Below are 19,389 nucleotides of genomic sequence, written 5' to 3'. Positions count from 1 at the left end.
TGGAGATTTTTGTTTTCTGGGATTGGTACAAGCGAAGAATTAAATTAAGCTGCCAAATTAGTTAGCCTCTCAATTATCAAGATTAAGACCATCCAACAGAAACTTGAAAAAATATCATTATTTAAAAATTGTACGTACGTAGTCCATGAATAGCACTCCAAAATAAACAAAATAAAAACTTCATTTCCTGCCCTTTAAAAATTTTCTCCGCTATCAGGATTTTTCTTTATACCAAATGTTGCCTAGAAGATACTTTTCCAGAGACTCAATGTGATGCCCATGACTAACGCGAGGGGCGACGACGAAAGGTCGAATAGAAGAATTAACAAGTTTCTAAGCTGGCAATCTTCCGAAGAAGGATTGTATTTTATACCTTAGGCGAACCTACATGAAATAAGAGATGAAAGTGATGAGTCTTATAAGGCATACCAAAAGTTCACATGGTACGTGCGCTTTGATCTAATAATGTCATAGCCCGAGAAACAAAAGGTTTCTTGGACCAAATTAAGCAATATGTGTCATGGGTTCGGGTCATGATGTACACTCGGAAATTGAAAGAGACCTATTTCTTTATTGTTTGCTTAAGATTACAGTAATTTTTAGCTAATTTCCAATCTTTTATAAATATATTGTACTGTGATATAGAGCTTATTGCTAAATGAAATATGACTATCTTACTGTATATTACACGCTGGGATCGAGTTTAATTAATTTAACCATCATAAAAATTCTATTCAGGAAGAAGGAACATGTTTTTCCTTTTAATTAGTTATTGTATTCTACGGTATTCGTTTTCTTTTCTGATATATATATCTTGTATCCACAGCTGAATTATAAGGTAGTAATGGACTGTTAGTTGGAGTATAGTTCTGCACATGTAAAATATTCTATTTTCAGAAACATTATGTTTATTGCTTTTTTCTGTTTCCAGGTTAGTTTTAGATACTTTCCCTAATTCATCATATCCATCCATATCTTCTCTTTTTCTAGAAAACTATAACATATATTTTATTTTTTTGAAATATGCATGAGACTCGCGGGAGGTAATCAACTTACTTGAAAAAAGAGAATTTTAAGTTATAACCCAAATTTATGTGAATGCAAGTCGTCGATGAGGCAACTTGAAAATTATATGCTTAACCACAGCTTAAAACAGGATAGCGGACTTTTAGAAAAAAACAAGAGCAAAGGTAAAACTTTTTAATTATGCAGTTTGCTTGGCAGTTTCTCCTTTGTTTGTTGTCGATGCTTTTATGATAGACAAATCAGGAATTACTTTTGTTAGAAACATTTCGGCTTGTAATAAAAATCTTAGGCTTAACTCTGCAACACAGATTCACCTGGTCCATCGAGATCCTATATTTTGTTATGATGCCTCGCAGATACTAGAGAAGATTTGGCAAAGAAACCACTTCCTTAGTTTAATTTGCAACAGGGTCACTCCTTTTCTTTTCCCTTTATTTTTTCATTTTAGGGTTAAGGGTAATGGTCCCGAGGTCACTTTATAATTTTAAAAACTTTATAGTGCATAACTTATACACTTAAGTTCCCTTTCACTTATATTAAAATATACAAAAGCCCTTTTCTCTCTCCTCAGTTCTTCCCCAACTCCCGCTATAACAAAATTGAAGTGCACATCGGAATTCTCCCTCTCCCCCAGTCTTAGGAATGTTCTTGCCGTCCATTCCAGGTATTTTCTTTAATTTAGCAACTCCTCCAGAGCATTTAGAGCTCCATTTTGCCATGAAAGTTGTTTTTATTTGACAAACTCGATAGAACCCTAGTGTTCATAAAGTTGAGATTTCTTTTTCAAAATTTTGGAAGTTTCGCCTTTTTTTGCTAGAAATATGTGTTATTTCTACTTATTTTGCTTGTTTCGATCTTTGTTTTTCTGTTTTTGCAAACATATCATGGTCTATTAATAGACTTTTGGACGATTATTCTTGTTTTTTTGTCGGGGTTGATCAACGTCACTGTATTGTTTGTATATAGACTTAAAAAAATGGCTAGATGTAGAGGTAGAGGAGGGCACATAATTCAAACCCGTTCTAGGTACACATCTGACAATAGAAAAAAGAAAAGGTAAAGAATTTAGCCGAGAAGGTAAAAGAAGAAAAACTGTACAACCTGAAAATGACGCGTACTCAGAGGAGAATAATGATGAGTATAGTGTCGAAGAAGGTGAAAGAGATGATCCCCATGTTTCTGAGGGTCTGGTGATGATGAAAATGATGATCCCTTGTCCTTGCCATATTGTGCAAAGACAATTAACGTAGACAAGTATGGTCTGATCAATTGGTTGGATGATTACGAATCGTTTCCAGCAAAAGTTTCGGTTAGGAGTAGGCTGACATTGCTTGCTGATTTTAAAAAAAAACCTAAAAGATCATAAACTTAGGAAAATGTTCAGGCATTCCTGTTTTGGTCACTTTAGAAAAATATCAGAACATTTTAATAGATTCAATGGAATGTTGGTGCACTATATGGTTCTTCGTCATGTGGTTGAGAAGAAGAAGTGTGAGATGAGGTTCTTGGTGAATGACAAGCCCGTGTGTTTTGGCTTGAGTGAGTTTGCTTTGATCACTGGTCTAAACTGTGGATCATATCCCAGCCGAACTAGAGAGGAAAGGTACTTAAGAAAGGGGCAGGATTCTGCGCAAAAATTTGTCATAATAAAAAGGTTTTTGCAGAAAAGCTATTGGCGGTGGTAAGAGGGCCTAGGCTGACCAAAAAGGAAAAGATGAAATGTTGTCTTGTGTGGTTTGTGCACACAATATTGCTTGCCAAAGATATGTCAAAGGGTGTGAAGCATGACCTGATAAAAATGGCAGACGATTTGGAGTTCTTCAAGAGCTATCCTTGGGGAAAGGCATCATTTGAACTCACTCTGGACTACTTGAAGAACAAGATAGACATTCCCAAGCACCACCAAGTGCACGCGGAGAAAAGGGTTGCATCATATACGCTCTATGGCTTCCCCTGGGCGTTCATGGTAAATGTTATAAACCACTTATAGACTATGTCTTGTTTATTTTTCACTCAACTTTTATTTCTGTGATTACAGGTCTGGGCATATGAAGCTTTTCCTACACTTGGAAGGAATGCTGGGAAATCAGAGGAGGTTCCTTTCCCTATTCCTAGGATTCTTAGGTGGCACACCAAGAAAATGGAGCGATTCACCGAAGGAGATCCATTTAAGAATAGAGTTGGAGTTGCTGAGGTATAAATTTGGAGTCTATTATTAATTTTTTCGCAAAAAGATAAGCTTAATGTTAATGTTTTGTTTATTTGTAGATGGTGCACCCTTACCTCATCCCTATAGTCCATGAGTCGGAGCAAGACTACATGACAAATCTGGTGCCATATGATGATGATACTAATGATCCAATCATTGGTGATTTGAAGCGTGAACTTGAAGGCGTGACTGTTTTGATTACACCAAAACCTTCCTCGAAGGCTTCTAGTAGGTCGCAGAAGGAGTCCGTAGAGCATTTTGATCAGGACTATACTCAAGAGGCCGAGGATAATCATTCGAAAGATGTTGCTGGTAATTCAGCCGCAAAAAATAATGTTGGTATTGGACATCTACGGGTCGTGCTGCACCAAGTGGGGGCCCATCAGTGCAGGTGGAGCATGAGCAACTGAAGCAGCGTGTGGAGAAGATTGAGGAGTCTTTGAAGGTTCTTGGCGCTTATGTTGAGGGTGCAAGAATTAGAAAAAGCGAGAAGGCGAAAAAAAAGAAGGAGACTCTCAATGAAGTTGTTGATGAGGTTGATGTGGATCAGCAAGAAGCTCAAGATCTCCATGTGTCAATAACTGAAGATGTCCATGTGCCAACTGCTCAAGAAGTCCATGCTGCCGAAGTTGAGAAGGAAAAAGAACTCCCTGTTGCTGAAGCTGAGAATGAAAAAGAAGTCCCTAGTGTGGCGAGTGAAGCTGATGTTGTGTTTGACGCCGAAAAAGCTGTGTCGTCTGTTGTCGAGGAAATTAATGGCTCCACGAAGAAGTAATTTTATATTTGGGTTCTAACAAACAATTAATTTGTGTGTGGTGGATGTTAACAAACAATTTTGTTGCTTACTTTTAACTGTTTTAAGTTTTAACAAACAATTTATGACAACTGTGTTGTTGCCTTGTGAATTTGGATGGGTAAATTTTGGTAAGTGGTAATTTATGACAATGTTGGAGCATTGCAGCATTTGTATCTAATTGTGTTGTTGCTTTGTGGATTTGAATGTGCTTTTGTTTATTATAGACTTGAGTTAATGTTATGATTATTGACTGTGAGTTAATGATTATTATTATAGACTATGAATAAGATTTATACGCAAACTCATATAAATAAAATTTGCTTCATAATCTTAATATGACTTCATACATACCGCCAAAATGAAAGACCCAATCCCACTACAGACCCATTACACATTTCCAAATAGCAAACATAACATTGCTAATGAAGCACACAACAATTGATCCCTCTGTTCTTCAGCCACCATCAACTTCTGTTTTAGTTCATCCCTCTCTATTTCGATGTCTCTCAGGTGAACTATCAAGTGATCCCTCTGTTCTTCAGCTTCGCTGAGCCTTTGCTGCATTTCAAACTTGGGTATAAATCTAGATTGTGCTGAGTTAGATCCTCCTGGGCTCTTTTGAGATTTCTTTGCTACTCTATCGGGATGGGGTTCAATAAACCTGAAATAGCCGCATCCACTATCTTCCTAAACAAAAAGCCAATTAATTAGAGGTTTTTATAGTCGAACACATAAAAAAAAAAAAAAAAAAAAAAAAGGCTTAGGAACTAGAGACTCATAGTTCCAACAGCACAATTAAATAATCTGCGACCTGGATTCTTTGGGGTGCGTGATGTCCTCAAGACAGCGTCGTCACCGCAGAAATATTTGTCGGGTTTATTTGGTTAAGATGTTTCGGATAGCTGAGACATTTTATGATTTTGATGAAACAATTTGATAAATAGAAGAGACAATGAAGGAGTTTTGGCTTTTTGGGTCTGTTTTATACATGGATGAAGCTAAATGTTACCGTTGTAAGTTTAAAATTCTGATTTTATTACCGTTGTAAAAATATCCGTCAGTCGAAACATCCACAAGCTTTTGATCAGGTTGGTCGATTAATCACCAAACAAATACCTGATCTATAAAGTATATTATGGATTGCATGGTTGGTCAATACTCTACTGGTAGTGATATTAACATAAATTAATAAAAAGACTTGATGCTAACTAAACAATATAGTAACACTTTAATACATCATATGAGAGTCCTCATCCATAAATAAAGGTGTTTGGAGGGTTTTTTTTTTGTAAATCTGCCTATATTAATGAATTCAGCGTTTGTTATGATTTTTGTGTTCTTTATATTTTCTGCTTTCTGTTGATTTAATGTTGTTTGTTGAGTGGAGTAATAACCAAACAAATACCGTATTTATACTAACTATGATTTATGGTCTGTTATAGACCTCTATGTTGATGATCGATTATAGACCACATAAATAAAGGGGATTGTTTTGTAATGAGAAGCCTGGTGAATGGGCACAAGTGTAAAGCTCGTAAAAATAATTAAAAATAAAAAAAAATGTCAAACCCCAAACTCAAAAAGAAAAAAAATCCCAAACTGCGTAAATCTAAGGGAGAGTGGATAGGTCTATCATAGACCAGAAGTTTACAATAGCCAAAGGGTATAGTATATTGTATATTACATAGTTGGTCTATACTCTACTGGTAGTGATATATAAACCAAGACCACTATTTTCTTAAAAAGGTTATAATTAAATTAAACAGATTAAATAAAAAGACTTGATGTTATTTACACAATTTAATAACACTTTAATACATCATATGAGAGTCCCCATCCATTATACACATGATCCAAAGAGCTTTTAGAACAAGTAATGGTCCTTAATCATCAAATATTTGTCTAAAAAGGCTATAATTAAATAAAATAAAATAAATAAAAATACTTGATGCTATTGTAACACTATATTAACACTTGATTATTATTATTAGAGTTCCCATCCATTATACACATTATCCAAAGAGCTTTTAGAACAACCAATGGTAATAATAGCACTACTATCCAATAAGTCTAACAATAAGCTAATGTTCTCAAAGCACAACCTTGTTCCAAGGACAACCATTAGTTATTCTAAAAGCTCTTTAGATCATATGTATAATGGATGGGGACTCTAATAATAATAATCAAGTGTTAATATAGTGTTAAAATAGCATCAAGTATTTTTATTTATTTTATTTAATTATAACCTTTTTAGACAAATATTTGATGATTAAGGACCATTACTTGTTCTAAAGCTCTTTGAATCATGTGTATAATGGATGGGGACTCTCATATGATGTATTAAAGTGTCACTACATTGTGTAAATGGCATCAAGTCTTTTTATTTATTTTATTTTATTTAATTATAGCCTTTTTAGGAAAATAGTTGTCCTGGTTTATATATCACTACCAGTAGAGTATAGACCAACTATGTAATATACAATATACTATACCCTTTGGCTATTGTAAACTTCTGGTCTATGATAGACCTATCCACTCTCCCTTAGATTTACGCAGTTTGGGGTTTTTTTTCTTTTTGAGTTTGGGGTTTGACATTTTTTTTATTTTTTATTTTTAATTATTTTTACGAGCTTTACACTTGTGCCATTCACCAGGCTTCTCATTCCAAAACAATCCCCTTTATATATGTGGTCTATAATCGATCATCAACATGGAGGTCTATAATAGAGCATAAATCGTGGTTATTATAGATACGGTATTTGTTTGGTTATTACTCCACTCAACAAACAACATTAAATCAACAGACAATAGAAAAATATAAAGAACACAAAAATCATAACAAACGGTGATTTTATTAATATAGGCGGATTTACAAAAAAAAAAAAAAAAAAACACCCCCCAAACACCACCCAACAAAAATAAACTTAAAAACTACTAAACTAGGGGGATGGTTGGGGAGAGGGGGGGGGGGGTGATCAAAGCACCGGGGTCAACACCCTCGAGCTCTAGAAGCACACACAACATGTAGGGCTGAGCATAATATGGTTCAAACCAAAAAAACCGACCGAACCTAACCGAAGTTAATTTCGGTTTCAGTTTTTCAGCTTATTCGGTCCGGTTCGGTTTGAATTTATAAGATTTCAACAATTCGGTTCGGTTTTCGGTTTATGTAAAATTTAATTCGGTTAAACCGAAAAATCGAATTTTAACAAGTCTTTTTTTCTTGAAACATATATTATACATATATATTGGGCTTCTGCCTATAAATAATAAACTAAAAGGCCCAAATCCCAATCCCAATATAAAAATATCCAAGTCCAACCCAATTATTGATACCGTATCCAACTATCCATCTATAATATGGATAATATTATAGATGTTTCTTTATAATATGTGACTGTGGTCTGTGTGTTATTATAGTAGAGAAAAAACGACAAATTTCTTGAAAATGTATAAAGCTTATACTGAGAGAAGAAACAAAGAGACCAAAACAGTTGATTGTCTAGCTGAAGTGTTGATTGCTTCTCACTATCAGGATGTCTTATTAATCCTCCATTTTGTTTCATCTATTATGAATGCTGAAACCATAAAGTCAGGATCCAATTGATTGTAGTTGGCTTTTGTATACTAGTGCTAAAGATTGGACAAAGAGATGATAATAGAATGGTTGTCATTTGGTTTTGTTAAATTGATGCTTAACTATGTCATCCATATCTAAACCGAAAAAAACGAACCGAACTCGCAAAAACCGAATCGAACCGAAGTTATTTCAGTTCTGTTTCGGTTCCTATTTTTTACAAACCGAAAAACCGAACCGAACTGAATTTATGAAACCGAATCGACCGAACGCCCAGCCCTAGCCAGCATGCGTATGATTCTGCGGATGGCAGCTTCCACTCCGAGGCCCCTAAAGAGCCTCTGAAAATCGTTCCTCGGGAGTAACACCTCAGGATGTGGTGCTCGGTATTGGGGGTGACAGTTTGCATCTCTATTTCTTATCCTTCTCGGCATTTTTGATCAACTTTTGGGAGTGTTTTTGATGAAGAGTGATGAGATGAACTTTACAAATAGGCTCAGGCGATTTATAGACTCATCACCTCGGTTTAGTAAACCGTCGACCAATTGATAAGCGACGCGTGTAAATAGGCATGGAGGTGGCGTTTAAATATGGGTTTGATTAGACATAACCGCAGGCTTTTCAAATTTTTATTCGTGACATTTGGCGCTCCGGCAGTCGCTGGGCTTTTAAAGCGATTATAGATCATATGCACGGTCTATTGTAGACTAGCTTCTAAGTTAATTGTGTACTATACCTAGTAGATATATAGAACACAGTCGTGGTTTATTATAAACCATTATATAGTTGATTAATATTGAACTGGCATTCAATTCTCTGAAATATTTATTTGAAGAACCAAAAACTGCAAAGTACAAGAAAAATACAATGAAATACATTAAAAAATACATTAATTTCATCCCCCTCTATTTCAGCACGTTGTTCTCTTGTGCCCGCTTTCCTTGCAAAGTGAGCACTTGTTTCTCCTCCCTTTTACACGTCCTTTGGGCTTAAAAGATTCTGCGATGCCAGGGATACGGTTTATTCTCTTCCTTCCAAGTTTGGGCTCATAAGGAGGTGGAGCAATGTACATCTTTGCATACTCCTCGGGCATAACCCATTCAGACTCTGGAGGGACTACATTGATAGTTTCAGCAAATGCAAGGATGTAAGATTGAACTTTATACATCAGTGAAGAATACTTGTAGATGCTTGAACCATATCCATTTCTATACTTCAATCTCAAGGCTGCCATGGCGTGAGCGCACGGTAATTTCACCAAGTCATACTCTCTACAAGAACATGTTTTGTTCAGTAGATTGACTTTGGCAGTTCTACCACTGTCGATAACGGTGAACTCGTCGGCATCCCCATTTATATTACTAACAAATAAGGAATCGCCCTCAGTCATCTTTTCCCTTAACGTTATTTCAGCCGAAGGCACAAATATATTATTTGAATCGCCGATATCTGCACGCCTCTGCCTGAATATTTCAGCAAACCTCCTAGAAATGGAAATGAATAGAGCAGACACGGGGTAATCTCTTTCATCCCTCAATATTGAGTTAAGCGACTCGGCAATGTTTGTGGCGAGAATATTGTACCTGTTGACTAGAAAATGTGCCCTGCTCCACTTTTTAAATCCAATCTCAAACTCAAGGCACTGAGCTGCTTCAGGGCTTTTATCCTTGAATTGCTGAAAATGTTCATCGAACTCCTCATAACCATATGCCTTTGCTACATTAAAGTATGCATGAAAAGAATCTCCACATTGGAAATTCTTTCGGAGGTTTTCAGAAAGATGCTTCATGCAAAGTCCATGGTGAGCATGCTCATATGTCCTGGAAATACCATTGGCTATGCTCTTGTGTCTATCAGAGATGATGCACAAGTCCAGTTCATCAACGATTATAAACTTGAGCTGCTGGAAGAAGTAGGTCCAAGAATCATCACACTCCTTATCCACAACGCAAAATGCAATAGGATAGACATGGTTCTCAGTATCCTGTGCGACAGCAGACGACAAGACACCCTCGTACTTGGCATATAAATATGTGTCATCAATGGCAATAACCTTTCTCATGTGGGTATATCCTCGAATGCAAGCTGCGTAAGACATGAAGTAATATAAAAACCTGTTGCCATCCGAAAGACTGATGCAAATTCTAGAACCTGGATTTAGACTCTCAACCATGTAAGAATAAGCTAGTAAGCAACCATACCCGTGCTCCGATGTCCCCCTAACCCAATTCTTAGCAATTATACCAGCCTTCCAACACTTCCAGTAGCTCGGTTTACAATGAAACTCCTTGAAAACCGTCCTCTGGATTTCCTTTGTCGATGGCCCTTTGTTTTCAATATAGTCATTCATCAAGACTGATGCAATGAGATGTGACGAGGCATGCTTATGAAGGCTCCTAACATGTTCAACACCACAAGTGTGCTCTCCAACGTACTTGTAAATGCGAACCCTATCCGAGCTCTCGTACTTACTACACCGCAACATCCAACCACAATTAGGAGATGTGCATTCCACCTTATAGTATTTGATATTACTTTTGATCGTTACAAAACCGAACGGCCTCTTTATTGCAGCTTTCTTTAACAAAAATTTTAAATGTTCCTTGCTATTGAATGTTTGCCCGATGTAAAAATCAGTTCCATCATTGAAGACATGGTTGGTTTGTGGGTTGGAACTACGTGTGGCCTGATTTCCTTTTGGATACGTAGGCAACCCACATCGGGTTCGGCCCCCCTTTAAAAAAAAAAAAAAACCTCAAAAGTTCTTATTTTTACTCACGAACTACGTCTGGCCTGATTCCTTTGGGATAAGTAGGCAACCCAAGGCGGGTTCGGCCCTTCTATTTTAAAATTTCAAAGTCTTTGGTTTCTCCAACCATGTTAGTCCCTATAAGATACATAAGGGTTTTTGTATAAATTTTTGGTCTCCCCGTTGTTTAAATTCATATGTCCCAGTAACTTAAAACTCGGACAAATTTTTTGAAATCGGTCAAATTGCTTCAAAAAACTTTCATTATAAGTTCTCACTTTCAATTGGTTAGAACCAAACGCCTCCAGGACTGGAAACTGGAACAATTTTTTTAGAAGTAGCACAAAAGTGGTCTTAAACGAAGTTCGTTCATGTCTTTCTAAAATGTTGATAAGTTTGAATTCGAGTCTTCATAATCATTTTATCTATTAGAGCCACTAAGTATCCTCTTTCGAAGTCATCCAAATCTCATTACTCTTAATTTCAAAAGACGTTCTTTATTACTTATTACTGAAACTCTTTGGCAAGGCAAAATATCTGGTAGGGCCTCGAAGAACGTGGACGCAACTGAAATCAATTCAAGGACCAAGTTCCCCAACAAACACAAGTCAACCAATTTTCTTTTGAACTCATAATTTTTCTTTGATGAGACAGGTTTCAATTAACATGGATGTGGCGCATATTGGACTCTTCTACAGATTTTAATTATGGACGTGAACAAAGAGTTAGCTTTCTGCAAAAGACAAATATTCTTCAATGTGGATGTAAATTTAGCTTGCGCTAAACGGTGGACGTTGTTCCACTCTTCATGAAATTTTGATTGCGACAGTGGACATGAATTTATCTTCTCAACCAAGGGATCTCGTGGCACTTCTCGAGGGACCAAGGGCACATGATCGTGGATTTAACCTTCTTCAAAGTGGATACGGACACGGTCACCTATTATCGGTTTAAATTCTTCAATTTTGTTCATCACTTCATACACATTTATTTATTTCAAGTTGCTAACAAGTTCTTTTTAGAATGTGGTATTTAATGAGATGACAGGATCGAAATCTTGCATCATATGTTAAATCGTGGGGACAATTGTAGATTTAACTTACGTCACAACGGGACGTGAATTAGGATGTTGGAATTATATCTCTTCACGAATGGTTTTGTGAATGTGGACATAAACGTGGATATACATTTCTACATTACAAATTGTGAGAGTGGACGTGGATTTATACTTCAATATCGTAGATTGTGTGGTCGTGGATTTATTTTCTGCATGGTGGATATTGTGGACGTGGAAGTGGATTTATCTTTTTACATTATAAATGTTGTGGATGTGGACGTGGAGGTGGATTTATCTTTCTCGCATTATACAATTTGTGAAAATGGACGGGGATATAAATTTACATGCTACGCATCTTGTGGATATGGACATGAAATTCTACATTATAAAATTTGTAGAAGTGGATGTGAATTTATATTTTTACCGTGGATGTGGACGTGGAAGTGGATTTATATTTTTACATTATAAAATTTGTGGAAGTGGATGTGGATTTATTTTTCTGCAATGTGGATATTGTGGACGTGGAAGTGAATTCATCTTTTTACATTATAAACATTGTGGACGTGGACGTGGACGTGGATTTATCTTTCTTGCATTACAAAATTTGTGGAAGTGGATGTGGATTTACATTTTGTATCGTGGAAGTGGATGTGGATTTATATTTTTTGTACAGTGGAAGTGGATGTGGATTTATATTTTTGTACCACGAAAGTGGACGTGGATTTACATTTTGTACCGTGGAAGTGGATGTGAATTTATATTTTTTGTACAGTGGAAGTGGATGTGGATTTATATTTTTGTACCATGAAAGTGGACGTGGATTTATATTTTTGTACCACGAAAGTGGACGTGGATTTATATTCTTGTACCACGAAAGTGGACGTGGATTTACATTTTGTACCGTGGAAGTGGACGTGGATTTATATTTTTGTACCGTGGAAGTGGATGTGGATTTATATTTTTTGTACAGTGGAAGTGGATGTGGATTTATATTTTTTTTGTACCACGAAAGTGGACGTGGATTTATATTTTTGTACCACGAAAGTGGACGTGGATTTACATTTGTACCGTGGAAGTGGATGTGGATTTATATTTTTGTACCGTGGAAGTGGATGTGGATTTATATTTTTTTTGCACAGTGGAAGTGGATGTGGATTTATATTTTTGTACAGTGAAAGTGGATGTGGATTTATATTTTGTACAGTGGAAGTGGATTTATATTTTGTACAGTGGAAGTGGATGTGGATTTATATTTTTGTACAGCGGAAGAGGACGTGGATTTATATTTTTGTACCGTGGAAGTGGATGTGGATTTATATTTTTACACCGCGGAAGTGGATGTGGATTTATATTTTTTGTACAGTGGAAGTGGATGTGGATTTATATTTTAGATTTCCTTAAAATAAACGTGAATGTGGATTTAGATTTCGTTAAAGTGGATATCAATGTCGACTTAATTCTTCTCCAAGTGGAAGCCATAAATTTAATCTCCAAAGTTTGTTGCGGATTCAACTTTCAAACAGGGGTTACAAGTGTAAACTTCTCCAACCCTGTCTTATTTACACATATATTTCTTTATTGCTAACAATTGTTTTTAGCTTGTGGCTTTTGACAATATTAAAGTTGGCGTCACGCATCAACTCATGGAACTATTTCTTCGGCAGCGAACTGGGGCAATTTGGTTGGGAAGGATAATCAGACTTCCCGACAAAGGTCAAGGATCTACCTCGAACACTCATCTCCCACCCCCAAATATTCCTCTTGCATTCCAGCAATTCAGTTTTCAGAATTCTCAAGTTCTATCATAATACCCAGTGTCATCATAATTCGACACTGGGGCAATTTTGCAAAGATTCGCGCCAATCGGGATTCGTTAGTCATAAGGTGTCGTAGTTATCCCAGAACTACACTTGGCCTGATTCTCGTGCAGCCCGAGATACATAGGCAACTCGGAGACCGGAGTTCGTCCATAATCCTCTCAAATTTCCTTTAGCCGGGACAAAATAGGCTACTGAGTCAACGTCTTTGCCCGACAATTCTTTTCATCATTACCGGGCAAAGAGGGACAAGTTGTTGACACCCAATTTTGTCCCGCCTCTCCTCCGAAATACCTATTTACGCTTCTAGTATTTTTTGGAAAATTAAAATATATTTATACTTTACTATAATTATTAGCCTCTTATCAATACCAGTGTTTCATTATTCTATTACAGTTACTAGCTATTATTATTATTATTATTATTATTATTATTATTATTATTATTATTATTTAATTCACAATTTTTATCTATTTTGGCATTTTACCAGCTTATGCACACACATCACATTTATCTTCGCGTAATTTAATAATAACATTTACTTACTGTTGAATTTCAAATATATTATCGCCCGGCTATTACGGCGTCATTTTATTTTCATCTAAATATTAATAAACACATACTTCATATTAGATGGGTATTTTAGCACACTCAGTATATGATTAATTTAAAATGGGTCTCTTATTTAAATTTGGAAGCCAAACTATTTCTTCCATACAACCCAATATTTTAAAACAACCAGCCCATACTTTAATACCCAACCCACATTTTAGCCAATTCAGCCGACTCCATTACCCGACCAAATCCAAACCCAATCAACATAAACATTTCTCTTCTCTCCTTCATCATCTCATTCTCCCCACCATTACCGCCGCTCCCTCTCTCTACCCTACCTTCTCCTTTTTTCATCCACCACCGTCGTTCGCCCCCCGCTCCTCTCCCGCTCCCCTCTCTCTTCTTCACAAATGAAACCCTAGCCCAAATCATAATCGATCGATATAAATAATCGATTTTCCATTCAAAAAAGGAGAGAGTTTTTAGGAAAGCCGAAAGAAAATTCCCTTGAAAAAAAGAGGATCATCAAAAGACACTGAAATCCGATCTAAGAAAAAAAAAACACCCGTTTATTCTTTGAGAAAACAAGTTCTTCAGTAGCAAAAATTCCCTCTTAGAAAATATCAGTTCTTTTAGTAGTGTTGTTGATATCAAGTCAAAATCTAAATCGTTTTCTTTTGTTCTGTTTTTGCCCTTGGCATCCGTTTGGATTCGAGTGTAAACAAATTCGGGATTTTGTGTTATTTCGAGCTAGTTCGGAGACTCGAAGCCTCACTTCGCTACACCCGAAGAAGGCCAGCAATTTCCCCTCTTCTTTGAAGTTCATTTTTACTTTCGATGCGATGTTTTGTATGAGTTAGTTTCCTATGTCAGACATGTATTTGTTTCGGTTTCAGTATTAGTTAAGGAGTAAGCATTTGGGCATGTTGAAGTTTGTTAGTATAATTATGTTGTTCGGTAGTTTAAACTGGGATTGCATATATGAAAGTTGGATGTGTTTAGTTGTGTTCTTCTTATTTGCTAAGTTTAATCATGCTTGAGAGTATTTAATTCCTGCTTATTTGGTAGCTTAGGTCCTGTTTAGTCGAGATTCAGTATGTTGAGTAATCAGTTTGATCGACGTTGTGCATATTTCAGCCTCTGTTTTGTATTATTTGCTTTCATATGCTTTACATTTTCATTGGTTTAGGTAATGTGATGATACTGATAGATATTATTCCAGTTCTGCTTAGATTAGTTTGGTTTAGTTTTGTTTAGTTTGAGTTTAGTATGTTTCACTCTCTGGTGGGTAATTTGATCTTCAGTATATCGTTTCCTTTATGAAATTACTATATTTTTCTACAAGTTAATTCAAACGACATTATTATATTTTCCTTTGAAACCTTAGTAATATGTACAAGCTATTTTCTTAAAATTTAAACATTATATTTAACCTTAATTAATTAACCTAAGTTTTGCCGGATAACCGTAGTTAACGGATTCTAAAGGATGCCTAACCCCTTCCCTTTAGGATAATAAAGAACCCTTACCTAGAATCACATTGGTTAAGCAGACTATTAACGAAGGTTTAGTTTTAACTTTACCTTAGTTAACATCTAGGTGTCCTAATTCACCGTTAAATTAATTAGGTGGCGACTCCTTAAAACAAACAGAGTAGGAATCACCAATATGTTGTACTCCTAATTTAACCCGGTTAAAACGGGATAAAGCCAATTCTTTGAGACTTATGGCATTTTACCTAAATAAGTGTTTAGAGTGGCCGTTTAGCAAAACACCCCTAGATACTAACATATTACTACCTTTCATTACCCAGACAAAATAAAATTTGAAAGGTTCCACGTCAATATTTTTGACTCCTCGGAACTTAAATGAAAATGAAGAATGCAAGAAGGTCAATGCTAATTGCTCCTGTAATACATTTTCATATAAAAAGTAAACCAATTCGTTCAATTATTGAGTTTAAAGCAATCTAGCTATTTCATAGCTAAGTGAAAAGCATTCTTTAAGTTGGAACTTGGAACTTTTTCCATTTTCAATGATTGGGATGGGATGACTCCTACTAGCTCTCCGTCCCTAAGACCTGCACGTGCGAGTTTGACTCTTTAAAAGTGGAGAAAAAACTCAAATTATTGTACGAACCGAATATAAAATTTCAACAAATGATACCAAAGCACGTAATTTGGATAAAAAGTCATAAAGTAAGGTTTGAAACAAATATTTTCAGCAAAGAAATAAACCCACCAGCTTATTGAGAAACTGAACTAGATATACTTATAGAGTATAATATATACTCCCTTCGTTCACTTTATTTATAAATTATACTAAAAATAAATTTTCACTTTTACTTATCCACTTTAGCATATTAAGAGAAAAATAATATTATTTTTTCTGTTTTACCTTTAATATTAACTACTCATTTCTCAAATCATTTCCCAAGTTCATTGAATCTATACATCATTAATATGAGTATTATGGTCAAATATGCACTTCATTTACTGCTTCTTAATGGGCGCGTAAAGTCCATTATGGACAAGTATAAGTGAACGGAGGGAGTATTATATTACATTAGTATATATAAAAGAGTGATTGGAAATTTCTAAAATTACGAAATAGAATATATATATATATATTATATAGAATATAGTTTTGACTATACATATAGCAGATTATTATATCCTACATTTCTGCCTCATCATTTACATCTGTTTAAGAGTTATACTTATTATCACGGGTCTATTTAATTCGATGATATAAAAAGAACTATATGGTTCATGTATACAATTTAAAGTCGAAAAAGAAAAGATACTAATGAATAGCGTCAAAAGCTGCAATTTGGGTCGTGAAATCCGGGCAATTTGCAGGATTGCCCTTCCTGGGGTGGTCTTTAATTTTTGTGCTTCACTAAAAATTTCTTGATTTCGGATTTGAACTCCCGCTCAGTCAAAATTTTTAAAAAAATTCGCAACCTAGAATTTAAATTCGTAAAGCAGAGTTTTGAGGCAGAACCTGTCTAGAAGTCCTCGTCTCCTCCACAACTATGGAAAGCTAAACAAAACTCTTGAAAACCAAGTGGCAAATTGATATCTCATTCTTCCTGCAACAGGCGGAACAAGATGATTCTTGCTGCATTCATGGGGGTAAAATCGGCTTCTGTAGTGGAGAAAGAATCATCCTCAGCATGCAATACATCCTTCTCTTCTCTTCCTCCCACATTAGAACTTCCCGTACTTTGTATCTTATAAAACTAATTTAAGTCCTTAACATAGACGAAGTATTTTAAGGCAGAGTTTTGCCCTGAAGGTACAATTCTATCTTGCGAACTCAAACATCTGCCTTGTGAAAATTTTTTCTTTTTTTAATTGAGCCGGAGTTCAAACCCATAATCTCAGGGTATTAGGCGAACGGAAAAAAAATTAAAGACCACTAATTTGAAGGCCAAAATTAAAGACCACCCTAAATGAAGGCTAGTCCGCTCAAAAAAAAAAAAAAGGTGCAATCCAGTCCAACTTTGGTCATTTGCACTTTTGTCCATATTTTGTGTTAGTCTTTAATTTTTGTCCTTTAAAATCAAACTTATACCTAAAAAGACATAATTTACACATCATAATATTTATCAATTACTAGTTACACGAGGCTCGTGCTAAGCCCGGCCCAAATTCAAAATATAAAAGTAGTAATTTTTTATTTTTCAGAAGAAGTATAATTTGTGTCATATTTTTTTACTGCATATTTAATATAATTCAGTGGCATGTTAAATATGTATTGTGGATAAGTCTTTTAAATTTTTAAAGTTTCTCTTAATTAGACAATTTTTAAATAAAATTTCTTTTATGGGGAAGGAAGTCTGGCAGGAGAATTATCAAAGAGATACAAGCGACTCAATATTTTGTAAAGTAACATGATTTAAATTATATACAATAATTACAACTTGATGAAAATCATCCATTGAATTTTTTGATGTTTTTATGAATTTCTGGCTATATGATTTCCTTATTTATAGATTGACATAGATTTTTTGGTATTTATAAGGTTTTAATTTCACTCATGATATTTCATACCGCAAGAGTTTATGTTAGTTAAATGTGGTGAGTTAAGTTTAGTGTTAGATGAAATTAAGGAAAATATTAAATTCATTAAATGAACCTCAAGAATCAATTTGGTTCTCCATATATAGTTTATACTTAAAAATATTAATCACCAGTTAAAATTGTAATTATAGTACTTTTGTATAGTTTTTAAATATCTTAGTTTAACGTAAAATATTAAATTGATTTTGGGTATGAGCTGGCTGTAATTTAATTTAGCTTCAAAGATTAGTCAAATTAACTCTTGGAAAATGAAAAGTGCCACATAAATTGAAATGAAGAGAGAGTAATCAATAAGATCTAATAATGCTCCCGTAAGAAACCAAAATGTGGCTCCACAGTTGATTAAATTTTGCCAAAATGTATAATGATAAATAATGTAAAGGGTAAACTAAAACTCCACTCAGTTCATATGATATGGTGTTATTAGCTAGGACACACCCCTTAAATAAATACTTATTCCGAGAGAGTGAGGAACGATTTCACTAAATTATCCTTAATTAAATAGTATCAATTTAATATAATTTCTTGATCATGTTAAAATTTATTTATCTAAATAAGGGTAAATTTGAAAGAAGGAAAAAAGCTACTCCATTAATATTCTTTTGATTATGTAAAAATTACTATTTGTTTTGAACTAAATATAAAAGTTAAAAATATGATACTCATAATATATAAATTAAAGGAAGTAAGGGGCTAAAACGAAATAGACAAAATATTGCAGGGCCCACCTCATATGGGCTGAAGAAAAACAGATGTGTGTGCCAAAAATGGAACAGGCAAGGAGTAAGAGACATGTGTAAGTAAGCAACCAATCAAAATTCATCTTTTGCAATGTGAGGACGACCAAAAATTGAGATTGGCACTTATATATAGTACTAGTTATCGCAGGTCCGTGCTAAGCCCGAGCCCAAACTCAAAATATAAAAGCCTATATTTTTATCGCACTTTTTTTAGTAGACCTTTCTGGGCCATCTAATTTCTCCACATACCACATGGAAATTGTCAGAAGCAACTATTTTTGCGAAGCACAATCTAATTCAAGCCTAAAAGTAGATTATATTTACATTGCATTTTACAACAAGCAGTTTAGATTATAGTTACAGGACTCCCAAGTTGTGCTACTTGACAAAAACACATTTTCACAACGGACAAAACTAAGGCTAAAAGCTATAAGCACGGATAGTCCTGTATATTTTAACTGTTGATCCATGCCGTCTGGGTCATCAAAAGTTTGGTATGTACAAGCCACCAAAAGACGTATGTACAAGCTCGCCACAGTCATAGTGAACTGTAAATAGAAATAAGAGATATATGATTAGTATCAAACGTAGATAGTTAAAATAGAACAAACATATTAGAGATTTCAATAGAAATAAAAAGGGTTATAGAACAACAACTTTTAGCGTATTTAAAGGTGTATTCAGCTAGTCACTTAAGAATTTACCTCTCTGATTTCATGGAGCCAAAAATCTAAAATGTAAGGTAAATAACATGTTGCAAGTTGCAACAAAGAAA

General features: G+C 35.0%; 1 protein-coding gene across 1 annotated transcript; it reads right to left on the bottom strand.

Moving 5' to 3' along the window:
- Positions 1–8,518: 8,518 nt before the first annotated feature.
- On the bottom strand, positions 8,519–10,093 carry LOC132637079 (uncharacterized). The gene has a single exon (XM_060354226.1). It carries the CDS (start codon positions 10,091–10,093, stop codon positions 8,519–8,521), a length of 1,575 nt encoding a protein of 524 aa, XP_060210209.1.
- Between the last annotated feature and the right edge of the window lie 9,296 nt (positions 10,094–19,389).

Source organism: Lycium barbarum, chromosome 4 (genome assembly GCF_019175385.1).
Source record: "Lycium barbarum isolate Lr01 chromosome 4, ASM1917538v2, whole genome shotgun sequence".
Taxonomy (NCBI): Eukaryota; Viridiplantae; Streptophyta; class Magnoliopsida; order Solanales; family Solanaceae; genus Lycium; species Lycium barbarum.
The sequence above is the reverse complement of the archived record's forward strand: the minus strand, read 5'-3'. Positions and strand labels throughout refer to the sequence as shown.